The sequence below is a fragment of the Rhipicephalus sanguineus genome, chromosome 11, assembly GCF_013339695.2.
Source record: "Rhipicephalus sanguineus isolate Rsan-2018 chromosome 11, BIME_Rsan_1.4, whole genome shotgun sequence".
Classification (NCBI taxonomy): Eukaryota; Metazoa; Arthropoda; class Arachnida; order Ixodida; family Ixodidae; genus Rhipicephalus; species Rhipicephalus sanguineus.
The window spans coordinates 52,376,130-52,397,142 of record NC_051186.1 but is presented as its reverse complement, the minus strand read 5'-3'; the positions used below and the strand labels follow the sequence as shown (position 1 = coordinate 52,397,142).

At 45.2% G+C, this 21,013-nt stretch overlaps 1 protein-coding gene across 1 annotated transcript; it reads right to left on the bottom strand.

The window, feature by feature from the left end:
- Positions 1 to 6,238: 6,238 nt before the first annotated feature.
- Positions 6,239 to 8,414, bottom strand: LOC119374835 (salivary cystatin-L2-like). Its single transcript, XM_037645040.2, has 3 exons — positions 8,199 to 8,414; positions 7,270 to 7,377; positions 6,239 to 6,447 (listed from the first exon to the last, which is right to left on the bottom strand). The coding sequence occupies exons 1-3, from the start codon at positions 8,397 to 8,399 to the stop codon at positions 6,367 to 6,369; spliced, it is 390 nt and encodes a 129-aa protein (XP_037500968.1). The 5' UTR covers positions 8,400 to 8,414; the 3' UTR covers positions 6,239 to 6,366.
- Between the last annotated feature and the right edge of the window lie 12,599 nt (positions 8,415 to 21,013).

Below are 21,013 nucleotides of genomic sequence, written 5' to 3'. Positions count from 1 at the left end.
AGAGTCAGGCCTGCCTCAAGTAATGGACTGATTAACAAATAAAAATGAAGAAGTTTGCACTGCCGCGCAAAGCTTGAGCGAAACGAAGCTGGTCGATGCGAGGGCCTTACTGACTGCTGCTAGGTTTTGATTTGTTTTGTTAGGCTTAAACTTGGCTACCGCTAGATTTTTCTAGGTCTATACTTGGCTGCTGCTAGGTTTGGCTAGGTTTTGCTAGGTCCGAAACTGGCTATTTCTTGGCTTGTTACGGCCCTCGGATCGACCAGATTCGCTGTTGCTCTAGCTTTGCGCGGCAGTGCAAACTTCATTTTTGTGTTTGAATAACAGCGATACAGTTTCAAGTGATTTATTCTTCGTTTACCATTACCAATCCCTGTAACCAACGCTCTATTCAAAGTATCTGTGCGTCTACCCGTCGTCTACATCGGTCGCTTCATCGTCGCTCCATACACGCGCGACCGGAAACTAATAGGGTTGCTCGTCGTCGCCATTTAAGGCTTCAACCAGTTCTTCTTGTTCTGTTTATTTTTCAGCTGGTTTGACCAGTACCAAGTTTCCCGCCACAGGGCTATAAGCCGGCGGGAAACTCAGCGGCGGCTGCTCCTCGGCGCGGCGGCGACTTGGCTATCTTTGGCACAGGGTGCGCGCAGCAGTGGCGGTTGCTATGGCAACGGCGCAGCCCGGGGTTTTTGTTGACGGACGTCTTAAAGCCAGCTCTAACAGCTTCGCTGTTAAAAAAATAACTACGGGACATCTTTGCAATTTTCATGACCTGTAAAATGCGATGACATCATTTGTCACTGAGTGTGCTACCGATTCCAACGTTGCGGCCAACTCTTCCTGAGCTCGTAGATGGCATTCGAGAAAGCCGCGAGGAACCTTGTCTCGTCGATTCTCCAGTTCCTTGTGCCTTGCACGCTAACCGATCCCAATCGGGTGGTGTCAGCCGGTTGTATATACAGTTCTCTCGCAGCGGCCGGAGACTTGTTTTGTTGGAGCCCGTGCAACTCTACGTGTTCGCTCCACAAGCGCTTGATCTGCCTTTCGCCTTCGCGATTGCTTGGCCTCCACCTAGTGAATTGCCCGCCAGTACTAGGTTTTCCTATGTTTGCTTTTCACACGCACGGGCACAGTAACGAAGGTGACGTAATTTATGCCCAATTTTTCTGTCAAAAATTCTCACCAAAGCGGGACGCACATCGACCACATGTAGTGCCCTCACATTAAGAATTTGTAATGTGTATTTGCATGATCTAATGCTAGCTTCAAATTTTGCATTTCAGGCTACAAAGAGATGCATGGCCATAGTGAATCTTAAACATAAATCCATCGCAATCCTCTACTGCCACGATATTGCGATATCTCCATAAGTGGCTGCTGCTGGTGATTACGAAATAATTGTTTGCCCACTACTGAATAAAATATTTTTTTTCGCTACTGGCTCCTGAGGTTGATTTCATACGCAAGTGTATGATGGCAATATTCGACTCATAAATAGCCGCAGAATAGAGTCAACAACAGACGACAAATGACATATATCGTTTTCATTCGGCTTTCGAAGTGATTGCCCCATGGGTGATACGAAAAAAAAAGGCGCTATTTTAACGCTTAAGCGTTTAAAGCGTCATAATGAGCAAAAATCATGGGACAAGCGTGTATGAGTTGGCTACCCGTCATTGTAGTGTTCCCTATCTTAAAAGCATGAAAACGAAACAACACAGAAGCTCGAAATGAGACACGAAACACATAAAAACGTATTTACAATGCGTATCAAGTATCAACATATCGCCTGACATTGAGGCACAATACTAAAGCTGTTTCGCCACGAACGCTTTTAACCACGGAGATGTTTAATTTCGAGGTTGGGCCGGCCGTCGTTTGAGAGTATCTGGTGAAGCTGGAGATGGTGAAGCTAAGGAGGAGAGGCAGAGGCACCCTCGGGGCACAACCAAGCGCACGCGAAGCACAGCGAGTGTTGGGGCGGAGCTTAAGCTATGACGTAACTGTGACGTAGCGCTGGATATTCGGAGTGTGGTCTGGGCGAGCTACAGTGAACTATAGAAACTTCTAGCTCACTGTAAGGCGTGCGGAGCCGAGCGCGCGCCATGCACAGGTAGTCTGGTAGAGGGGCGAACTTGGGCGTGTTGGTTAAGCATGATGAAACAAACAGCGCAAGTAAACAACGGGGACACAGGAAGTGAACACACACAGCCCTGACTTACAACAAAATTTATTGAAGCAACATTTCACATATATACAGGGGATCAGCCAACCACTGTGCATGTCATAGCAGATAAACTTCTAATCAACTTGGAAAAGCAGAACGAAGAAATTGCAATTCCTTATTTGATAGAAAGATCGACGCCAAACTAACACATTTGTCACCCAACCTTTGAATCATCTCTGCTTCAATTATTTCTCTGACATATTTATTTCTGGCCATGTGCCCATCCACTGATAGAGGCAGTGCAACTCCAATCTGAACGCTTATCTCTAGTGGGCTATCCGATGCATCTGCAAGCTTGAGTAGCTGAAGGACTACTCAAAAGACTGGTGCGACTACCTCAGGCGCGACCAAGTAACACGAAGAAGAAAGTGGTCATCCCTTACATTCATAAGGTGGCACAGGATCTCAAACGAATCGCTTAGAAGTCACATGTTCCACCTCCATTCTCGGCCCCGCTTAAGTTGGCATCTTTGTGTAGGTTAACTCAACCAGACAGAGCTATCGACGAAGAAGTTTCTTGCGCAAACACCGAGCGTCTTTACAGAACTGCGCAGTAGGCGTAGTTTATTCTATACCGCTAAGTTGTGGCAAACATTACATCGGCCAAACGGGCCGATGTATCAATGAAAGGTTCCGAGAGCATGCCAGCAATGTCACGAAAGGACAGGGAGGCCTTCTCGTTCTGCATTGTAATGACTGCACGTACAAACCAGTCTTTCAGGAAGCTGATGTGGTTTGTAAACATAGAAATAAATAAGGCCGAGAAATAATTGAAGCAGAGATGATTCAAAGGTTGGGTGACAAATGTGTTAGTTCGACGTCGATCTTTTTATCAAATAACGAATTGCAATTTCATCGTTCTCCTTTTCCAAGTTGATCAGAAGGTTATCTGCTATGACATGCGCAGTGGTTGGCTGATCCCCTGTATATATTTGAAATGTTGCCTCAATAAATTTGTTGTACGTCAGCGCTGTGTGTGTTCGCTTTCTGTGACCCCGTTGTTTACTTGCGCTGTGTGTTTCACCAGTCTGGTAGAGCGCGCGTCGGGCAGGTGTTAAAGAGGCCCTGAAACACTTTTTCAGCATAGTCAGAAAAGGCTGCCGATCGGCAGTCGAGGCTCCCGAGAATACGCGAGCCAAACATCATAGCGCAGCACGCGGCCTGGGATTTACAATAACTTCTCAAAGTCAGCGAAAGATCGCTTCCTCTTCTCTCGGCAAATGATGCTATTGACTCAAAATCACCGCGTCGCTGACACAAGCTCCACGCCATTGGGTGATTTGAACATGGCACACTCGTTAGTTACTGCGGCCACCGCGGGAGGCCGTCACTTGCCCGTGCGTTCGAAGACAAAAAAAAGAAAAAAGTGCTCAAGGTCACGAAGCGCATGTGATGTACCCCCTTGCCACCCCTTCTGCTTAGCTTCCAGCGCTTTTGTCAGGACGAGAGAAGAGAGAGAGAGAGCAATTACAGCGTGTGACAAATCTTTGTAACTCGGCTCGTACTGAACGGATTCTACAAATTTGTGCGGTGGTCGATTCGTGAGGAAATAAGCTCCCTTAGTGATTCCATCCCATGGTTACTTGTAAATGTCTTGCAGGGCCTTTTTAAGGCGGAATTTAAGCAGTGACGTCACTGTGACGTATCAGTGGTGTTCGGAGCCTGCTGCACCTGTGAAGATCCTATCAAAAATTGTGATATGACACGTATGCATCGTATCCAATAATAATAATATTATCTGGAGTTTAACGTCCCAAAACCACGATATGATTACGAGAGATGCCGTAGTGGAGGGCTCTGGAAATTTTAACCACCTGGGGTCCTTTAACGTGCACCTAAATCTAAGTAACGGGCCTCAAACATTTTCGCCTCCCTCGAAAATGCAGCTGCCGCGGCCGGGATTCGATCCCGCGACCTTTGCGTCAGCAGTCGAGCGTCATAACCATTAGACCACCGTGGCGGGGCGCCTCGTATCCAATAATCTCGTATGAACCCATATGAATCATATGTGTTCTTGTATGATATGAGATTATTAGTTATGTGTCATACTTGTCATATGAGATTTTTCAATAAGGGAAGAGTGCGCCGGCAGCGCCAACATTCCGATGTGGGTATGGCTAGACCCAGAGCCGTGTATGGAGAGAGTCTGGCGAATGGGCGAGGTAGTGACGTCGCAGCGCGGCAATGACACGGCCACGTCATCACCGCGCCTCCGGCAAACCGCGCTTCGGCGCCGTTCGCCCATTCAAATCATAGAGATACGGATTTCTAAAGTAGTGTAAGCAGATTTGCAGCCGACTACGTTCTGTGTTGCATGCGGCGTTTTTTATGCTATGAATGAGAGCATGCTCCCTTTGCCTGTATTTAGCTCTGTACACAAGCCCGCCTGCGCGCCTCATATTGCGTAAGATGGGCTCAAACAAGTCCTATGGTACACTGAAGAAACCGGCGCCCTTAACATGTCATGCATATCGGTGTCCTTCGAACCACTTTCTTTGTGTGCGATGAAGAAATCCGTAATCAGGGGGCGGGTGCTCGAGCCGGCGTTCCAACACGTGGACGTGTCTTCTTCAAGGCTAGAACTGGAAGAAAACAAGTCCACTTCTAGAAACGCCGGCTCGAGCAGCCACTCCCTGTTTGCGGATTTTTTCGTCTCAGGCTTCCATCTTCCACTTCCTGCCGTTTTTTTGTTTGTGTGCGTCTTTCATTGCGATATCACATATATGGACACTCGAGACACATTATTTGCGTTGCCGTCATGTTCGGCATGACGTACAAATCAGTAACATCGCCCTCCGCGTCATATGTTCTATGTTTGAATGAAAATGTGCGTGGGCTACCGCCCTCGCACGAGGGTCGCGGATCAAGAAGCAATGAAACGCGTGGCGCGCAGAAGCGCATGGAGGGTAGCCGGAAGGGGAGTGGGAGGGGGGGTGCGGCGCTTCGGTAGGCCAACGTTGGTCATTTAACGTATGTGTTGTCTCAACTTTTTCCTGTGTCCGTGGCTGCACGCAACCCATTTTCGCGATGAACTTTGATCAAACGGGCATGGTCACGCGCGCGGTATATCGACAGAGATTAGCAGGCGGCTGATACCTATGTACTACGTGCATGCTCGCGCTGCTTACACTGCGTAAAAGCCAGCGCGAAAGTCGTTTCCCTGCTGAAGCGGTCGTCTTCCCTTACGCCAGTGCTTTGCACTGTTGCGCCAGATCCGACGGTAGCTTCTAGCCTTACTTTCTATAACATTCCAATTTGTTTGTATCGCAATAATTGATTCTTTCTTGGGGCGAGAAACCACTTTTTTTTTTCTTGTTTTCTTTTACAATAATATGTTTCCCTGCATTGTAACTGAAGGTTCAATGTGTCTTCTTCGCGCGGATACAAATTAGCCTTCAGAAACGCCCGCGCTCTTCTCTGAGCTGTTCCGCGGCAATTTTTATAGTGTCCGTTGCTCTTCTTTGTCGTTGTTGTTGTTGTTGTTGTTTTGTTATTGCCCTGAGCCATGCGATCATGATAAGACTGTTTGCTTTTCTCGAATACATCTATTGTATCGGCTGATATTTACCATTCCATAGTCTATTGACACTCTTGGCATATAAAGCAACCGTTGTAGTGTTGCGTGCTTCATTATGACGAAGGCCGGTTCCACGGTCGAAACGTCAAATATAGACCCTTCTTCTCACTTCTGCGTTAACAGCCGGCTTGTTCATTACTTCCCGGAGGCGACCACACCTTGCCGTAGAATATATATACATATATATATATATATATATATATATATATATATATCTATATATATATATATATATATATATATAGAGAGAGAGAGAGAGAGAGAGAGAGAGAGAGATAGCATCACTGCGGAAATAATGTAGGCTTACATTTCTTTATTCGTTATATAGGTACGCAGTTAAGAAACGGGCACTGTTTCTCATGGTATTAACGATTTTTATTTAAAATTCTTTGTTTTCCAGATACTCGCATCACAGTGTGCATCATACACAGACACTTCATATGGTGGTGCATATTCCTGAGTTTTCATTGTATTTCTCGGCGCCCACATTTATGTGCCAGGGTTTAAACAGTTCAGTCTTTCATCGGATTGGTTTCCATTCAGGGCTCTGCAGAAGCTGAAACTAAGCGCACTCGAGCGAAGTGAGAGACCGCAGGTTTTCCCAGGGCCTCTCGTAGACAACGGCTGTGCAGGTCGCCTTCGCCTGTAACGAAAACACCATCCATAACCAATTATTTATGTGCAGCACAGCGGCCGTAGTGACCGCTAGCAACGATATTTTGTTGCAAATCTGTTTCGGGGATCGTATGCTCAGCGTTTGATTGTATGCATTGCGAAAATGTTCGGATGGGATGCATATTGGGTGAAGTAGAAATTATGCAGCAGTCTGCGTGCCCGTAACGCCGCCAGACAGTTAATGTTCGTGTTATTTTATGTCAATGAACAAAGGAAATGTGTACCCTGTCCGCTCGTTTTAAAATTTCTCATGTTGTTGCTGCACATTTCTGGTGGATATAGGGGTCGTTTATCTATCTCGTTTGTCTAGTTTAACGTGCCACCAGACACAGAAAGGAATAGTCATTTCCGTCATTTCATCTAAAAATAGTGAAACCAATATCTTCAGGCCCAAAATGTGTATGACATGCATTTTTCAGCAATGTCATGTTTCTTTGTGCGCACAGCACGCAAAACAATGCACCTACAGAAGAAAAACGTAAGTCACAAACATCATTCACTGCATAAATGTACTGTTATGCATAACTGCTTGAAATTATAGTTCACAAGTCTCTGCTTCCCCTGAAGCTCTGCAGTTTTTCATCACACTTCATTTTAACGATGAGGTAATCGCTTCTTGCTAGACCAGCTTTAAAACGATGTTAACGTTAACTGTGAACCAAACAATAGCTTCATTTCATCGGCTTTTAAAATTCACATCCTCTTGTGCTGCAGGTAGAGGGCCGTATAAACATCCTCGCTAATGTCTTTCTGTGGAAATCAGTAAAAATGCAAAGTAATCAATGCTCACCTGGTTGTCCTTAGGTGGGCAACGTTTGGCGTTGTATTCCACTTCGGCTATTATGCAATCAGTGGCGGCAATGCTGAAGGTTAGACGGTAGTTCACGCCGGCGACGATCTGAAATCAGACAACAATGAAACGTTTTCATAACTATTCATAACATTCAAGAATGCCAGTGAACGGTGCACATGTGTTCTCAAGTTCTCGCGTGCCTGACATACAAAATTACATCCCTCAAGTAGCTCCCGGATGACGAGGTCTGCCTTTTCATTAGCGCTGACTTTATCATGATGCTACCTATTTTTTACCTGTACGCTATTTGAAGCCGTAACGTATGTATGTGGTGCGAACATCCCACGTCACATAGACGTTATGCATGCTCTTTCGTACCGGCAGCACAACCTCCGCAACAAAGTATGCGAAAAAATCTAGTGCCGCGTGGTAATCGTGACATTGTGGATACGGTGCTCAGCGAAAACCTACTAAATATTACTTATTTATATAATACACAGTCTTGCCTTGATGCGCGTCATTTGCCGCTATTTTGCATATGCTTCAAAAGCTAACTGTTTGCGATCAACGCGCAAATTAATCAGTTTAAATCGCGCAGCCATGTTTCATGCATTCCACATCACACGCCCCTCAACTCAACGAGACCTTTTTTAATGGACGTTGTGTCTGGTAATGTGTAATGTCGTATGCTGTCTATAATACTGAAAAAATATATTTAGGATAACTTATGCAAGATAACAACCACATTAGAGCACACTACAACTTCAGCAACTGGGATAAACACTTTCAAAACCAAGAAACAATCCTAATGATTTGGTGAATCGCTCACATGAGCTATAAAAAAGAATAAAAAGCTGCATCTTTCCGCTGCATTAAACTTCACATTAATAACGTTTCACAATTTTGTTTCAAAGCAGATCGCTCACCTGAGTCTCCACGGCTGTGAGTTCGAGAACTGTGTCGTATTTCTCCAGACCTTCCACGCGCTGAGCGACCGCGAAGTGGGCCAGTTCCTTATACTTAGGGCTAGATGAGGGTTCCTTCGTCGACCAACCACCGGGAATCGCCAGAGACACGGTGACCAGCGCTGTTACGAGAACTGCAATGCTACCTGTCAAGTGAGCCATGGTTTCTCTTGCACACGGCTTGAGTCTGCAGAACTTCGTCGTAAACGGCCGTTCGTGTTTCGGCCAGTGGAAGCTCTGCTGTGTGCTCAGACCCTTCTCCCTTTTTATCATCAACCGGGACCTGTGAGCTGTTGTAAGTAGCACGAAAATACTTGTGACCACGCCATGATAAGCGAGGTGATAAGCCAACCGGAAGCAAGATATCCACAAAAAAGTAAAAAGCAAGGAATAAACATAGGGATCTCAAGATAAGGCCGATCCGGTAGTATCGCCAGGTGATACGAGGAGCGGCCGTGGCTTTCCACGTCGAGTCTACGGTGCTTGAATTTCCATGCAGTCCGTGAAGTCACTCTACTCTGTAAACTAATGTAGTGAGTGTTATAGAAAAAAACATGGGTAATAAACAGCATGAAACTCTAAGAAGTGTGTAAGAATATAGTCAAAATATTCGAGCTGTAAGAGGGCATTGAGGTCGAAATAAATTACAAAAAAGGAACTGACAACCTATCGCAAAAAAGTCTCTTTCAGAGCTGCTAAGAACGACCCGACCAAGCAGGTCTTATTGTTTTACCAAGACTGTTTTTTCGTCGTGTGCGCGTACCTTATTATGAATGACATGTTAGTGACTTATGTTGCACTATTGCAGCGCGAGAACGGACGAAGATAAAGGTAACATTTCGTGTGCTGTACCTTATTAGTAAGCATTGGTAACAATTAAGGGCAAGACATATGGCATAAAAAAATTCGGCAGATCCCACGCACTGTGGGAATCGATGTAATGCGAAGCAGCCAGCAAGGAGCTGCATGCATCGCCTAGTTTGTCTTTGAGCCAAATGAAATCATTCATGCCATGGCATCTAGTCCACCATATATCGCATGTTTGCCATGCACGCATGCATGCACAATCTAGTGTACACCATGCCAATGAAACGCATATTCTGGTATATAAATGCATGACCTGTCGTCTATGTTCATCACGCACTCGTGTCATGCCATACCAATTTTGGTATATATCACGTTAACAAAACGGCCGGAAGCGCACCATGACAGTGGCATGTAAATCATACCGTACATGATATGCATAACATGATTCGCATGTTAAGACCTCTCATTTATGTTCGTCATACAGTCACATCGCGCAATACCAATTTTGGTGTATATCAAAGGAGCGAAATGGCCGCGAGTGCATCATGAGTAGAGCATGTAAATCATGCCATACATGACATGAATATTATGGTTTTTCATGTTACCACCTGTCACTAATGTTCATCATACAGTCACATCGCGCAATACCAGTTTTGGTGTATATCAAGCTATCGAAACGGCCGCGAATGCACCATGAGCATGGCATGTAAGTCATGACATACATTGCATGCATGTCATAGTTTTCATGTTAGCACCTGTTATTCATGTTCTTCATACAGTCACATCGCGCAATACCAATTTTGGTGCATATCAATCTAGCGAAACGGCCACGAGTGCGCCATGAGCATGGCATGTAAATCATGTCGTACATTTCATGCATGTCATGATTATCATGTTACCACCTTTCATTTACGTTCGTCATACAGTGGCGTCGCGCAATACCAATTTTGGTGTGTACCAAGCTAGCGAAACAGCCGGGAATGCACAATGAGCGCGGCATGTAAATCATGACATACATAACCTGCATGTCATGATTTCCATGTTACCACCTCTCATTTACGTTCGTCATGCAGTCGCGTCGCGCAATACCAATTTTGATGTGTCAAGCAAGCGAAACGGCACGAGTGCGTCATAAGCATGACATGTAAATCATGTCGTGCATGCCATGCATGTCATGATTTTCATGTTACCACGTCTCATTTACCGTCGTCGTACAGTCGCTTCGCGCAATAGAAAGTTTGGTGTACATCGAGCTAGCGAAGCGGCCGCGAATGCATCATGAGCGTGGCAATTAAATCATGACGTACATGACATGCATGTCATGGTTTTCATCTTACCAACTGTCATTCATGTTCTTCATACAGTCACATAGCGCAATACCAATTTTGCTGTATATGAATATACTGAAACTGCCGCTAGCGCATCATGAGCGTGGCATGTAAATCAGGTCGTACATGGCTTGCATGTCATGATTTTCATGTTACCACGTCTCACTTACGTTCGTCGCACAGTCGTGTCGCGTAACACCAATTTTGGTGTATATCACGCCAGCGAAACGGACGCGACTGCACCATGAGCGTGGCATGTAAATCATGACATACATGTCATGGATGTCATGGTTTTCGTGCTACCTCTTGTTATTCATGTTCTTCATAAAGTCACATCGCACAATACCAATTTTGGTGTATATCAATCTAGCGAAACGGCCGCGAGTGCGCCATGAGCGTGGCATGTAAATCATGTCATACATGACGTGCATATCATGATTTTCATGTTACCACGTGTCAGTTATGTTCGTCAAACAGAAATGTCTCGTCATGCCAGTTTTCGTATGTATCCCTTCATTGAAACGGCCGCGAGCGCCCCGAGACCATGTCTTGTAAGTCATGCTGCACATGACATGCGCGTCACGATTTGTATGTTAGGACCTGTCATTATGTTCGTCATGAACTCTTGTCACGCCGTACCAATTTTGGTATACATGAAATTAACGGAACGGCCGCAAGAGCCCAAAAGCCGTGGAATGTAAATCATGCTGTTCATGACATGCGTGTCATGATTTTCATGATATGACCTGTCATTTATGTTCGTGATAAGGCCATATTATGACACACCAATTTTGGTATACATCCGAATAACGGAACGGCCAGGCAGCCCAAAGGCCGTGGAATGTAAATTGGGCTGTTCATGACATGCGTGTCATGATTTTCATGATATGACCTGTCATTTATGTTCGTAATAAGGCCATGTTATGACACACCAATTTTGGTATACATCCGATTAACGGAACGGCCAGGCAGCCCAAAGGCCGTGGAATGTAAATCGTGCTGTTCATGACATGCGTGTCATGATTTTCATAATATGACCTGTCATTTATGTTCGTAATAAGGCCATGTTGTGACGCACCAATTTTGGTATACATCCGATTAACGAAACGGCCAGGAGAGCACAAAGTGGTAGGCGGCTAGATAGATAGATAGATAGATAGATAGATAGATAGATAGATAGATAGATAGATAGATAGATAGATAGATAGATAGATAGATAGATAGATAGATAGATAGATAGATAGATAGATAGATAGATAGATAGATAGATAGATAGATAGATAGATACGCTCAAAGTCGCAGAAGTTCGCTAAGAAATGCTTCGCATTTAAAAAGTCACTGCAGAGACTAGCACACATGATTCTGTGCCTGTCATCAGCATAACCTGTCATGTTCTGTTTAGCGTAAGCCGAGTTAGTACTACTAAAGTGCAAGTCATAACATTAGCTCAGTTACTTCAGCAATAGTGTCCGGGTTGATTTTAACCAATTAGGATTGCGCAACATTCATCTAAATCTAAATGTATGAGTGTTTTTGCACTTCGCCCCCATCGAAAGGAGGCTGTCGTGTCTGAGAATTCAAGCTGCGACTAGGAGCTAGCAGCGCAATAACTTAATCACTTGGGTTTTTGCTGCCAAATACTGTTGATAAATGTATGAAATCTGGGTGTTCTACGCGGTAGAATTCTCAGCGTGTTTCAGCGTACGCTGTTTACCATGCGTCATCTATGATTTACGTAGTGCCGTACGTTGGTATGTAGCATATGACATATATTTACGACTGCGATACCCTTGGCTCAAAGTTCCCCACAGCAACTATCTCCAGGCATGTGGAAAGCAATCACATCAAGGACTAAGAACACTACGAGCATAACGCGATCGGAACACTGCCAGTAGATTGCTAGCAGTGGGCGTATCGCCGTTACTTTGTTACAGACTCATTCGTTTTCTTCCCCAGGTCATGGCATTGAAATGTAGAAACATCCTGTTTTTCCTCTACTGGATTGGAGCACGCGCCGTATAGCAGATATGAAGCTGTTGTTTGAATACCCACACGCCTATTATCGAGTTTGCTATGGCTTTGATGCGTACGCAGCACTGAGACATTCCAGCACGACGTTTAACTATGAGCGATGTTTTTCGCTTTCTCATTAATTTCTCGTCACCTCGCATCCTGACTCGCGACAATTTTTATGTCTGACTGCGGTAACCACCCTTAACTAAGCAATGAAACAAAGGAAGCGGTGGCGAAAATTTTTACAGTAGAGCTGTTGAGCTTTTCGTCATGCCGTCTCGCGTCAACAGGATATTTTCTCATCTTCATGAACCGGCAAGTGCTATCTTCGTATCTTCTTCCTCTTGGTCTTCATCTTCTTCTCTGCTACCAGAACACGTGCGCCGATTTGTCCGGCGTAGAATGGAAAAACTCTGATGAGTAAGGAAACGAGTACAGAGAGCGATAAAGAGAGAAAGAAAAAGAAAGGGAATCTTGGCAAAAAATTTCTTAACGAGGCGGGATTCGAACCCGCGATCCGAAGGCAGGCATCGTAACCACTCAGCTAACTAGGCAGGCTGGCAGAGCATAACCTAGCCTTCTACAGTATAGTACTCTCTCCCCTCCTCCTTTCTCTCCTCTTTGCCCTCGCATCTCTCCTACTCACCCTTAATTCTCTTTCTCACTGATTCTGAGGGGGAGAGATGTGACGGTGGGAAGGAGGGAAAGGAGGAGGGGAGAGAGTAAAGCGGAGCATAGAAAGAAAGACAGAAATAGAGAAAAAGAAAGGGAAGAAAAACAGAAAGAGAAAGGAAGACAAAAAAGGGAGAAGTATATAGACAGAAAGAGAGGAAGAGGAAACGAGGAATATAGATACAGGAAAAGAGGGAAGAAAGAGAAAGAAAGATAGAAAGAGCGAGAAAAAGAAAGAAATATATACAAAAAAGGCGTACAAAATTAGAGACACGAGAGAAACAGAAAGAAAGAGATGAAGGAAGAAAGAAAAAAATAAAGAGAAACAAAAGAAGGCCGGCCAGCTCGGCACTTCCTTCAGGCTTGGCACCACTAATGTGAAGCGGCCTAAACTTTTTCAAGGTTGAAAACTTCCAAAGCAGTAAGGTTGGGCCCCGATGATAGCATGCTAATGGTGCGCACGGTCACGAAGAGGGCATCTAATAGTAATAAACTCTACAAGAAACGTCCTCATATTTGACATGCAACCTTATAATTTTAGGGGCGAAGCTCCTTAAGGCGGCACCCGTTCGTCCCTCGTCGTGGTCGTAGTAGTGAGTAACAAGTCTTACGCTTTGACCTCCAAGGTGGTGCCGGTGGGAGATTTCTCCTGTGCGTTGTTGAACAATAAAAAATTCGCAGCGTGCGCGTTAACTAAAAGCCGAATTCTTCTGTCTCTCATTCCCCATTAGCAGCCATTGGCATGTTCCAGTAGGAAACGTTAGTAGAAGTAGAAGTGTAAGTGTTAGCTAAAAGCCGACTTCTTCTGTCTCTCATTGCCATTAGCAGCCATTGTTTACCTCCAAGGTAGTGCCTGATGAGATTTCTCCTGTGCGTGATTAAACAATAAAAATTTTGTTCAAAACGCAGTTGATTGATGAAATAAACCAACGAAAGACGCCAGATGTTTTGTAAAAGCAGAACGAAAGAACGCCAGATGTTTTTCTTAAAGTGTAGTAGTAGTAGTTGCATGTAGCCACCTCGCCCGATCGTCAACGGGCGAGGTGGACCGGCAACGGCGCGAGGACCCTGCCGTACGAGAGTTAAATCACACTAAAAGACATACTTTGCGGGCGATACACTCTAGTGAGCTTTCAACTTTTCGTCTTAATGTACATGATAAAGAAATTATTTCTACGAAAAACGCAAGGCACACCTTGAGCAATATGTTTGGTTTTGGGACGCTAAATGGAACCATGAGGCGATGCGAAGCCGGAGCACTTGCACGATCGCGTTCCGTTGGCTTTCGTTGGGCATGCTACCGACCTCGCGTCGTGGAACGCGCGTCCTGTCTTCCCTCTAGCCTTGCCTTTAATTCGCACAGGGCGAGCGGGGAATGCGGTCGCTCTTGGCGCTCTTTCGCTCGGGAGCGGACTTCTTCCTTGCATTTCACCGATCACAAGTGATAATGAAGGGACCACGTAAACCAACAGTACAATAAAAGTTTGATGTTTAATATATACACGATGTTTCACACTCTTTATATTATGTACTGGGCGCATTTCACGGAAGAGTTTCACGGTTTACAGATGATTCCCTCCGTAGCTTCGCCCCACTCATCATCATTCACCCTGTGGATATGCTGTGATTTTTTTATCTCAATTGTGGAGTGCTGATGTATAGATTCCAGGCGCGTCTTCAGTTTTGCCTGTTTATGTCTCGGATTGACCCGTTATGAAACAAGACATAGTTATAGAACGAAACGAGCTTGTAAGACGAGCTATTGCGAGCAGAACACTAACATCCCTCAGTTTCCGTTATGTAAGTTCTCACACAACATGTGTGTAGGTTTGCCTTGAATCATATCCGGTGGCTTCTATTTCACGGAAACTGTTCGCACGGAGAAGGGAAACATTGTAAATTAAATACCAATAGCATTCCCATTTGGACCCGGAGAAATCAGTGTCCCGCATGTTCGCGTCTTTACAGATGTCTTGCAATTCTGATTTACTTCTTGTAAATATACCTGACAAATAGAAACCTTCTATACCGTGAAAATGCGAAGTAATGATAATTGTGTTCACGAAAGACAAATATCTTTACAGTGAATGCCCATCAGTGTGCAGAGAATTCGTTGCTAGACGGATGTCGCTCATAACCCGCCTTGCTGCGAATTATATCTTGTAAAATTGTGTTTCCTTGCCGGCTCCCTCACAACAGGCGTGGTAAATGCTGCTCAGAGCGCCCCATCAGAGAATATAGCAAGGCCTCATCGACTGTACCGAAAGGGTCACTCCTCGCGAGAGGCCATCTTTGTGGTTGGGCTGCAAGGTATTGGCACCAGAATTTTGTTAAATCTGATACGACTACCATCACCGGGTTATTTCATGCGCACATGCATAATTTTTTTTTTCTTTTTAACTCTTACTGCACTGACAAAGGCTGCTGAAGTCATGCGCGCTTTATACAACTCTAGTTAAATATCTGTATTTGCAACTGCATCAAACACAGAGTTTTTAACCTGTTGTTTACACAACGAGGCAGGGAGCTTAAGTAGTATATTCCAACGTTTAAACAATGTTTGAAATGTGAACTGCTTTCACTAGCTTGTAAGTGCAACCTAACACCCACCTAATGGATGTAGTAAAAACTCTCAGGGTCTCTTTCGCAACTGCCAAAGACGACTTGAAGGCGAAAGCAATCTGCTCCTTTTTCTTCGCTGTCGATTTGCCGATCCTTTGATCTATTATGGCTTTATCGAAGCTTCGATCCTTCCTTTATACATATATATATATATATATATATATATATATATATATATATATATATATATATATATATATATATATATATATATATATATATATATATATATATATATATATATATATATATATATATATATAGATATATATACATATATATATATATATATATATATATATATATATATATATATGCACCGCTGGTCTTGCCAAGGCATTGCTGAGGGGGTCATTTTGCTCTAGAGACATGATGGAGCGCGATGGCGAAAGTCCGGCAAGGCGATGGTTTCTACGAAGTTCTGGGCGTGGGAAGTACCCAGCACCTCCACAAATGTTACAAGCAAGAATTACACCAAACGGACGGTTAAAAACAGGCGAGCCTGAATGGCTCGCGTTTATTTCCGCAAGAGGTCTCGAGGCAGCACCAAACGTCGTTTTCCTTTTTATTCTTTTGTCTGCATATTCATTCGCGCTGTATGCGTCGTGCATTGCAACCGCTCGTGACATTACATATATAACACACTCCGGCTCTCCAATGCACTTCGCTCTCCTCCTTTTCCTCTGCCTTTCGTATGATGCATGTTACATTCCTTTGCAAGCAGATGAATAGAGAAGGAGGATAGAAAGACTTCGGGCGAGCGATATGAGTCAGCTGCATTGTGCTTGATCACCGACGATTGCACAGGATACGAGCTGTTACGTGAGTTGGCTGAGACGCTCCACAGCTATAAATGAGCCTAGATATTGGGACAAGAGCTTTTGACAAAATCCCCACTGGCGTCGCGGTGTCCAAAGCAACACCAAATCACCTTTTTCGAACGATACTTGTTCGTGACGGCCGTCGTATTGCTCCTTCCAACGACGTTGTGTGGCCAGAGTCCGAAGGCGAGCTATTCGACGGACATCTTCCGCGAGGCATAAGGTGTTCGACACAGAATCGTGACTGTGTAGAATGAAGGGTAGGAAAGTGTTCAGAGGGCTTCGCGGTAACCTTGCGTACAGGAGACAAAAAAAGAGGCTACACTCCGTTCTTTCTTGTTTCGCTGTGTTGTGCGCCTAAGTGACAAAAGGCAGCACCTTGCCCCTGTTCTTATGATTGGAGTAGACGTTCATGGCAAGCGTACTGCTCAACGTTCTGCTTGTTCATTCAAAGAGGCCGTTTGTATGCAGATGATGCGGTGTGGAATTACGGAACTGTGAAAGGCACATAAGAAATCATTCGTCAACGGAGCAGCAGTGCACTGGTGGCCACGGTCGCTCATAATAACACGCGATTGGCCATGGCGAAGGTTCACAGAATGCAGCAGGAAGACCGCCACGCAAGCAGTGGCGGAAGAGAGTGGACGAGGGCTGCTGTTTCGGCATACCGCGTAAGATTGCCCACGCAGACGATTATGCAGCGGTTTCTTTTGTCCGATCAGAGAATGGACCCAAAAGATCCATTTCAACTTGTTCGAAAGGCATACTGGTTGATGTCAATGGACGAAGAGGACCGGGCGCTACGGCGGCGGGTCCCTTCTGACGTTGCCACATTTCACAACTAGCGACATTGCGCTTGGCTGTTTCGTACATCTTTGGCCAGTAAAAGGGTTCTTGCGAGTGGTGCACCGTTCGCACGAAGCCGAAATGGCCGGATGTCGCATCGGCATGCATGGCGCATAGAGCGTCGGACCTGAGACTGTCATCGACCTCTAGCCAAAAATGCGTCCCGTGCCTGCAGTAGTTAGTCTTTCAGAGTAACTTATCACGAATATTAAAGCGACCGCTGCCTTCGGAAGTACAACGGCGACAAAAAGCGCGTCCAAGGTGAGATTGTTGCGTTCTTCTCGCTGAAAGTCGGCCGCGTCGTGGAACGGGCCAGCAACAGCAGCGAGAAAGTCATGAAAATTCTCAGCATTGCAGTCGGTAGTCGCAAGAGGAATCCGAGAGAGGCAGTCAGCGTCAGCGTGACGATATATCGGTTTGCGTCATCCCTCTAGACTTATATATATATAGTGTGTGTGTAGAGAGAGAGAGAGAGAGAGAGAGAAGGAGATAAAGAAATCAAAGCCGACTTTCCAATTGAAACTCAAATTCCAACATAAACACAAAAAAAGAAGCGTATCATTATCATAATTATTCATGAACTGTCAAAATATTTCATGAGGATCATTTTTTTTTCTTTAAAATAACCTATTTAAAACACCCTTACAAAATGGTCATAAGCGACTTAGGCATTTGGTCATCGTAGTATGAGCTGAGCTAAATTTTGAGCTCTTGATCTAGTGACTCAACTTCATCTCACCAGCAGAGAATGAAATGGAGGTCGTGGATCTTTCCAAATTGTTGCAGCTTGCATCTGGCCTTGCAATAACAATAAGGCGCACTGCGCTCCGAACCGTGACCTTTTCTATTTGAGGAGCTGATAACAGCTTATGCGTAGGCAGTACTGATAAGCAGACAATGCACGGATCATACGTGCGGCGCACGTACGTGTACGCAACCACGGCGGTTTCACGTGCTTCGCGCACTGTGCCATCATCACGTCACCTATGATATGACGGCATAAACAAGACGAACGTGTGAAGTGAAGCGTTGGTGCATGGCATTATAGAGATGAAAGATGTCAGGCACAGAGCTGCAACTGATATACCACACACAAATTGCAGCCGATACCACTGTCACACGAGCCAATTTAGCGTAGTTTTCAACGAGTGCACTCTGGCACAAATGTCACCTAGTTCGAAGAGCCGCCGTACAAGAAAGCGGAAAATACCATAACAAAGTTTTCACAACTGATGGTAATAGCGATAGCTGAGTGAGTAGGCACAGCAAGTACTGTTTAGTCTAAGCGATGTTTGTTCATTAGCACGTGCTACAGTTGTAAAGAGCATATACCTATAGACGGTATAGGTATGAACAGTTAAACGTAAGTGCAAATCTACGAAATCGTTTTAGCCGCTAGCATCATGCCTAGCCGCAAGCCGCAATACAAACCACACCGCCTGCTCCACGAAAACAACGCGACCAGTGCACGGCACGGCCGGTGGCATGCTCTTGGCGGGCCTGGCCTAAATTACTTGAAAGCCAGAATAGTAAACATAACGTTTCATTATGTAGCTATAGTAATATTTAAAAGAGGGACGATTTAAAAATGCCCCCAATGAAGCTTTGAATACCAGGCTCTTTGTTTGGTGAGTAGAGACCCAAGCAATAGCGGAAGGGATGGCTCGGACCCATCTCACCTCAAGCCGTGAGTGGCTGAGCCATGTCCTCAGGGTTTCGCCGATTGCAGCTGTTTAGGTCTGTAAGGCACCTGATGGGGGTCGCACACCCGTTTGTACGGTACACAGCACCTATGGGCTTAACCCCCCAGTGGAAATAGGCAGTCGCCTTTAGTTCTCTCTCTCTCTCTCGCCACATCTTCATCTTTCTCTCTCGCGTTTATTTTTCCTGTCTTTTCCCTTCGACTTCCAATTTTCCTTTCGGCAAAGGTTTACCTTCTGCGTTTCCAACCTTGCCCTTGCTATCACATATTTGCGTATAATGATGGGAGTGGGAAACATAGGTCGGCAAAAAAAGTGAGGAGCTCACTCAGACTCACTCAAGAAATATATTTTGCGCTTAGTGCTCCCTCGGACCCAGACTCACCGAAATTTTCCTTAAAACTCACCAAACTATTATTCACCCGGACTCGATCAGACTCAAACTCACTGCTCGATCTTAGTCTGAGCGAGTCTGAGTGAGTCGACTCATGAGTGAGTTTGCCGACCTATGGTGGGAAAGCGAAGTGAAGGTAAGGAGGAAGAAAAGGAGGAGGGAAGGTATCGGAAAGTACAGCGGAGGCGAGTGGAGGAGGGAGGCGAGTGCAATTCAATTCAGTGCATTTCGGCGTCAAAGGACACATTACAATTGTCACAACAGTGATGCAGTCGGGTGAAAGCAAAAACCATTGAGGCTTGACGAAGGCTTTCGCAACATTTCACACAATGCAACAGCACCACGAATTAATTAGTCATTATACAATATAAAAATACGTCTTCCAGGATCATGTCCTTTTGCATTTTGAAACACGTATAAAAATGTTTTTTAAAAGGAACGGTATAAATGATTTATAATTACAAGCTGTTTTATATTAGTGGCAGTAAGTATCTCATTATCTGGCGACCATTGTTAGTACGTGTGTAAGGGAGTTTTCAGTCATCAATGGCTCTTGTGCTGTAGATGAAGGTGTAGGGTTGTAAACGCGTTAAATCAGTAAGAGAAGAACCATGTTTCTTTCGGCAAGTTCGATATCGCTTCATTAAAATTGAATTGTAAATTTCAGCCATTGGTTGTAAATTAAGGTCACCGAAAATGGGTTCGGAGTGCGCTTCGTTGGCGTCCCCATTAGTTCCAGAAAAAACTGAACTGTTGGCGTTGCGTGCTCATGCTTTTCAGAGCATTCTAAAATAATCTGGAAGGTTCCAGGACACTAGGGCGTGGTTTGTGCAAGGCAGTGGTTACACATGTAACATGACCGGTTACATAAGTATATAAAAAAGCACGCCTGGCATTGCCTCTCTCCGAAAATGCATTGCCCCGATGCTTATAACAGAACATCGAAGAAGCCGTTCCTGTCCCGATCGGTTGAGCCCGTTCACATAAAAGTGCAGCCTGGTCAGCACATAGAACTTGGACTCAAACGGTAGGTTGGAACACCGAAAAAACAATCAATGTTGTGAATCAAGTCCGCATGAACAACCACGCGAAGCAGCGGAGGCAGCCAGCCCACGCGACTACAGCGCCGCCGCCAACATCCGGGTTCCGTCCACACTCGCCGCCTCGCCGCAATCTACCCCCTTCTAGAACACTATAGTGCAATCAATGCCGTCCCGGATAACCTCGTATTCTAGAGCGCCGATACGTCGAAACACCTTTCATGGCCCGAAGTATCACTGAAGAAGTTTTTCACTAAGTCCGCGTCGGCATCTAGATCCAAACACGGTCGCCAAGCTCGTATTCTACGTGGAGTCGTCGAAGGTTGTAACGATGGCGGTCGGTCTTTTGCTGGCCCTTAATGCGCAGACGTACGCGTTGTCTGGATTCTTCGACGCGCTAGAAATAGACAGTGACGTCGACGTTTTCTTCGTCGGTGATGTTTGGTAGCATGGCGTCGATCGTCGTTGCCTGCATCCTTCGTAGACCTACTTGTACGGCGTCAGCTGCGTCGTTTCTTGCACGGCCGTGTTGT

Bases quoted from the DNA above. Each gene is read 5' to 3' on its own strand.
- LOC119374835 (XM_037645040.2), bottom strand. From the start codon at position 8,399: ATGGCTCACTTGACAGGTAGCATTGCAGTTCTCGTAACAGCGCTGGTC. The intron at 7,378-8,198 runs GTGAGCGATCTG...GTCTGATTTCAG, and splicing joins TCACAGCCGTGGAGACTCAG to ATCGTCGCCGGCGTGAACTA. The intron at 6,448-7,269 runs GTGAGCATTGAT...TTTTCGTTACAG, and splicing joins GCCCACCTAAGGACAACCAG to GCGAAGGCGACCTGCACAGC.